We start from the raw sequence: 6,509 nt of genomic DNA on the forward strand, positions 1-6,509 counted from the left end.
TAGCTAGCTACCAATCACTTATCACATGCAGGTATAATACAACATAATCGATTCACCCAGTTAGTGTCTGCAAACTACCGATCTAAACTATATCACAAAAGTATTCTCTTGAAACCAGCAAACACTCAAGATTTGAGATATTTTGTCTTAATAATAATTCACTTTACAGTTTTCTCCGCTCTCGAGCAAAGAGAACACTATACGATCGACCCTGAAATGACTAGCCAAATTGAAAGAGGACTAACCCGCTTTCACTTCGTACATGATGATCACATACCAGATGGTGTGTTTTTTTAATATATTTTTTTTTCCTTTTTTTCCCCGTGGGAGTCTAACACACATATCTGACACACACTCACGCACACACGCACACGCACACAGGCAGACATTTATTATCTTACGCAAATCCGGTGACACATCCGCCCTGCTCCGGTTTGAACGGTCGAGAGCTGACCGGGTGTTACGCCCAAATGTGTGACCGCCGAAATGTGTGACCGCATCGCTTCTTACGGGCAGAGAATCATTTATTTCACCATTTCTGACAGCAGCTGTCAGAACATGTGACCACCACACTGTGCTGTAGCCAGCAACAAGCACACTCTACTGCCACACAGATTTCGGTGACACCGTATTTGGTGACCCATCAGATTCTGTGATCTGCTAATATATTTTTAACCTAATCTCAACCATCTCCAACTCCTCATGCCCAAATCTAACACACCTCTATAAGCACTGCAGGTCACAGAATCTGATGGGTCACCACATACAGTGTAACACCGCCACTGAGCTGCCCCTATCCCTCCCTCCCTCCCTCCCTCCCTCCCCCAGGCCTGCCTACCCCTCTCACCCCCCTCCCCCCACCCGACGAGGGCAGGAAATGGGGGGGGGGGGGGGGAAACGGACAAATGTCAGAGCCGGGGCGGGAGGTTTGACATCCTCCATCCTTCTCCCCTCGCTGCTCTCCACTAATGACCCCCGGTTGAAATGTCAGACCAATTAGCAGCTCTCGCTCTGACATTTAACTGGCAGATAGCAAAACAAACACACGAGGGCCACGCCCACGCCGGACCGGTAAGGGGCCCCGATTGATCGATGCCGACGCCTGTGTTACTGTAACGCCGAGGCTAGCTTGACGGTCCGTGATAGATGTTCACGCCCGTCTTTGTATAAGGAGCGAGAGCACGGCCGTGTGCGCGTCAACAGTTCAACAGTAATCACAGCGGAGCGGCGGGCGCGGCGAACGCTATCTGTCTTCGGCCATTTTGCAAAGCACCTGACATTTTCAAGGAGCAGCCGGGGAGCGATCAAAGCCCTCACACTTGCCTCGCTCGCTCTCTCTCTCTCTCTCTAAGCGGACATCAGTCAGGACGTTACTGAAGCGGCGCCCGGCGCGCCGTCCGCGTGCTCGCTTCTGTCCGTCTTCATCTCTGGGTGCTCGTCGAGGCCGCGGGTGCGACGCGCTAGTGTGTGCCGCCGTGTACGTGTGTGTCGCGAGCACAGCTAAACATCCAATCATTCTATCATTCTTTAGTTCTTAAATGGTTCGGAGAGATGAGCGTGACAGACTATGTGCACACAGATAGTCGCTCACAACCACGCGCATATATAATAATAATAATAATAATAATAGGCATAATAATAATCATAATAATAATTGAGACATGACGTAGACAGTGCAACAAGACAGCAAAGTGTAATCTAGCAAGAAACAGCACTCCCTTTAGGCCTTAGTCCTCATTCACAGTAAATCATATTTTTCTCCTTTTAAAGGGTTATCTATCTCACTCTCTGTCACACACACACGCGCGCACACACACACACACACACACACACACACACACACACACACACACACACACACTAAATACCACGTGTGCGCGCGCACACACACACACTGAGGCCTGACCATCAGCTGTACCATCTGGTATCTAAATCATGGGAATTACAAGTCTTCTTCCTCTCCTACACACGCATGATAACATGAGAGGAGAGAAAGAGCGAGAGAGAGAGAGAGAGAGAGAAAGAGAGAGAGAGAGAGAGAGAGAGAAAGAGAGAATGAGAGAGGGTGATTGACTGTCATTCTTATCATTCTTATCATACATAGTCTCTGCATAAAGCAACATGTGATGTTTGTTTTTCTCCATTAGAAATCAATATCCATCTATGTAACAGTGAGCTCTAAATTTAGCCATGAGAGGCGGAGAGAGAACAAATAACAGAGAGAGAGAGGGAAACAAAGTGAGCGAGCCAGCTAGAGAAACAGAGCGAGAGAGAGAGAGAGAGAGAGAGAGAGAGAGAGAGAGAGAGAGAGAGAGAGAGTAAAATTACAATCTTCATGTTGCATTGAACTGTGAACAACGGCACAGTGGAAAAGAAAGGGGGAACCAAAGAGTGAATGAGCGAGTATAAACGCCAGTGCGCTGCCCGTCTATTAAACATTAACGGCTTAATTTATATGTAAATTAATGACCCGACAGCCACAGAGACGATGGGAAGTAATGCCAGTTCAGTGCTATGTCGTCAGCGTATAGACAGAGAAAAGAGGGGAGGGGGAGAGAGAGGCAGAGGGGAGGGGGAGAGAGGGGCAGAGGAGAGGGGGAACGAGTCTCTCCTTCATTCAGTAGTCTTTCACATGGGTGGCAGCGGAGTCCGCGCTGACTGCTTTTTGCCGTGGCGTGTGCAGGGGTGTGCGTTGAAAAAAGAAAGGAAGAACGGAAACCAAAAACAAGAAACAATTCACCGATAGTAACGCACACAAACACACACTCCCAGCAGATGTCCAAGAGAGCGAGAGTTTTGGTGGAGATGATAAACGAACCCTCCCTCCCCTCAAAAAAATAAATACATTAAAAAAGATCTGGAGTCAAACATAAGAAGGTGACGTCGTGACATTATGTTGAGTTAGCATGGTGTGTCGTTTTGCGTGTCGGGGCTAGCTGGGTTTCTCCGGCTAGCGCGGCGGGGGCGGGGGAAGGCGGAGCCCTCAACCGTCGGACACGGGCGGGGACACCCAGCCGTACTTCTCGTGGGTCTTCACCAGGGACTTGAAGGTGGCCTCCGCTTCCTTGCGGCTGAAAGCCTTCTTGGACTTCCCTGCTTTCCTACAAATGCGCCCCTGTGGAGAGAAAGAGCAATACGGTTATTAGGGTTATTCCTGTGATTCACAGATATCCATACCTCCGGGCAATCCACCTAATTTATGTTATGTTTCACACATGTTAGTCTGTCTGTCTGTCTGTCTGTCTGCCTGCCTGTCTGTCTGTCTGTCTGTCTGTCTGTCTGTCTGTTTGTCTGTGTGCCTGCCTTCCTCCCAGCCTGTCTGTAAGGGTTTATTTGCAGGGGCAAAAAAAAAAAATCACTTTAACTTAAAACGTAAGTGACAAGAACATTGTTGGGCGGAACAGCAGTTGGCAGAGCTGTGAGCCAAGTCATTAACATATCAATTTAGCTTGCTGGGCTACCTGAACAAAAAAGGTTGTTCCATATAAATCCCAAACCTCTACAGCTAATAGAGGCACTATGGTTCTGCTAGCTGGAACAATCTGCCTGAATACCTCAGATTTGCCCCAACTTTACTTACTTTTAAAAATAGACTAAAGACAAAGACTAAAATTTGTTTTATTCCTCTGTAAGTTTTTAACTATTTTTGCAACTACTCTGTTGTGATGCTTTTAAATGTCTATTTTATCCTCTTCTTTTATTCTCTTCTTTTCTTGTGTCGACCATCTTATGTGAAGCACTTTGAATTGCCTCTATCTGATTTTATGCAAACCCAATGCTGTGGCATGTTCGGGCAACAGAAGACGCAAGGTACCAGTAGAGGGTATGCTTGGCGTCCAAACTACAGTATAAAGACAAAGCTGTTATGAAATGTCTATTTTATCCTCTTTTTTTCATTTTCTTATGTCATCCATTGTATGTGAAGCACTTTGAACTGCATCTGTGTATGAAATGTGCTATACAAATAAACTTGACTTGACTTGACTTGACTAATAATAAAATAGCTAAATCACCGCCTGGATCTGGATATGTTCTGTCAGATAAAAAGGAGCATAGAATTCTGTTTGCAAACATGTCTAGAAGCTGGCAGACTATTATGGGAAAGTGCATATGCCATGATTTCTCTATGACTCGAGACTCTTCAGACATTCAACATATAGGATGACAGAGATGGACACATGCAGACAGATGATCTGGATGGTGATGGTGAACACAGCCACAAGGGAGACGTTGACACCGCAAGTGCACTGAGTGCTGCTTGGACCGACATTAGATCAAGACCGGGCGAGGCCTTTTAAGACGTCACGTTCGATCAGAAGTGAAAATGCACCTTCCAGTACACTGGGCAAATAGGGAGAGAGGCAAGTCAACCATAATGGTAAATGACGCCAACATTGTAAATATGACAGAAAAGTAAATATATGAGCCGATGAAAAGCATCTCGCCCAGAGTGCTGTGACACCTGAGGGAAGAGACGTCTTGATGCAACCCTCTCCTCTACACGCACCCAGGCTAATAACGGAATGTGCGATATGGCAAGGCAAGAAACAAACAAACAAACAAACAAACCAACAACAAACAAAACAACGAGAAAAGAGGTGCGGGCGTCGACTGTGACGACAAAGCTGCTTATTCCGTTGTTGGCAGCGGCGCCGTGCTCCCTGGAGAAGAGCGCGTGGGCCGGATGAATAGGAAAAGAAAAACAACTGTCTTCGCATTCACGTCCGAACATTGAGATGCAGCCGCCGCGACGGAGGCGTGACAAACGTGTGATACATACAGTGTCACTCCATCTTGAATATTGCATCATTTCATACAGTATACTGTATCAGGCCGTCCTCGCAAGGAAAACAACATGGGTCGAATTTCAACTGGGTTAAAAATGCTTGATGTTAACAAGGCGACCTCTTGGGGTCGTGTGAGTAAGTGTATGCGTGCAGACAGTGCATATGCATCGGGAGCCGTAACCAGGAAGTGGCAAGCTCTGGCAGTCTTTAACGTAAGGATAGTCTGATATTGAAATAGCTCGCTGACACTTAAGGGTGAAGGGGTGGGATTGTTGGACCGGTAGCTTCGTCTTTCAACTTCCTCGTCGTGAGACCCGATTCGCCTCCCTACGTGTTCCGTTTTGAACCGCAACGTAACATAACGTAACGTAACGTAACGTAACGTAACGTAACGTAACGTAACGTAACGTAACGTAACGTAACGTAACGTAACGTAACCGTAACGTAGCGTAACCCAAACCATAACCCTAACCGTAACCAAGCTGTTGTAGTTGCCTAACGTTAACCAAATTCTTTTTTATTTGCCTAAAAATAACCAAATTTGTTTTAGTTGCTTAAACATAACTGACGTCTAAAAATAACCGTGTGACGTTTTCAAATGAACCGACGCGAGGCGTATAACCCACACGCACCGTTTCCGCTCATATATGGCGTTTCCGGAGTTATTGGAAATGGACTCATTCTGTCGTTTCGGTATGAGGACGCGTTGATACAGAGAAATCACCTCATCCCTGAAGCACTATTGGGGGGGCCAGTTGCTCACAGAGAGAAGGTGGAGATAGACAAGACGCAGGAGGGTTGACTCACAAATCAACAGTCAATCATTCTCCATTGGTCATCCTTAAAAGTAATGGGTTACACGAAGTGCTTTTTCTGCGGCTCGTATACAGTTCAAAAGGGTAATCAGATATTTCGTCCTCACGGGGGGGGAGGGGAAGACAATGTGCACCAAAGACAGACACATCAGCACGGCTGGGATCGCTTGACTGGACACGATGCCACGTCGTCGTCGTCCGGTAACATGCAGGGTACTTGACTGTATTTGTCTTTACACACTCTGTGTAATCCAATGCAGCAGTCTCCACCCACCTCCTCCACCACCCTCCTCCTCCTCCACCCGCCCACCACCTTGCTTCTTGGCAGGCTGAGAGCGCCTCTGAAACACTGGGGCTTTTCTCCACTGAAATCAAGACTAATGACATTCTTGAGTGGGGGGGAAAAGCTGCAGTGCACGGCAGAGAAATGACCTTATATGATTACATCCATAGTCTGCACCTTATAACGCTGCATTTAAGCACCGTCTCTGTCTCTGAGCGGGCGAAGAACACTCAATAAACGGTGCTTTCATCTTATTGTGGAATACCCAGGAGTGAGCCTACTTTATATACGGTTAGTGCAGTGTAGGAATTTAGCCAGGGGGCAAAGACAAAAATGCCCCCCCCACGAAAACTCAAGGTGCCTCTAAAAACCATAATCCAGGGGCACAAATTGCTCCCAAGATTTCTATAATTTTCTTTTCATTTCATTCATTTAATTTCCCCGTCTCTAACACACACTGGACACCTGCACCTGCTGGTTGCCAGAAGAAGATGAGAACACGCACACACAAACAGTACGCTGTTGTTCACACTATGCTTTAGCAACTTTATGCACTAATTGCTTTTTTTAAGTGCCCCCCAAAATGTTGTAAATGGCCCCATTTTTAGACCGTGCCCCCAAAAT

At 46.8% G+C, this 6,509-nt stretch overlaps 1 protein-coding gene across 1 annotated transcript in view; it reads right to left on the reverse strand.

Annotated features, from left to right (window-relative positions):
* Window positions 1-2,292: 2,292 nt before the first annotated feature.
* The window catches only part of ube2ql1 (ubiquitin conjugating enzyme E2 QL1), a 16,548-nt gene continuing 12,331 nt past the window's right edge, over window positions 2,293-6,509 (reverse strand). The window contains exon 3 of the mRNA XM_083646703.1: window positions 2,293-3,115. Within this exon, the coding sequence (XP_083502829.1) occupies window positions 2,984-3,115 (132 nt within the window). The 3' untranslated portion in view covers window positions 2,293-2,983. The remainder of the gene's footprint in view (window positions 3,116-6,509) is intronic.

The sequence above is a fragment of the Poromitra crassiceps genome (genome assembly GCF_964638095.1).
Source record: "Poromitra crassiceps genome assembly, chromosome: 11".
NCBI classification, from domain to species: Eukaryota; Metazoa; Chordata; class Actinopteri; order Beryciformes; family Melamphaidae; genus Poromitra; species Poromitra crassiceps.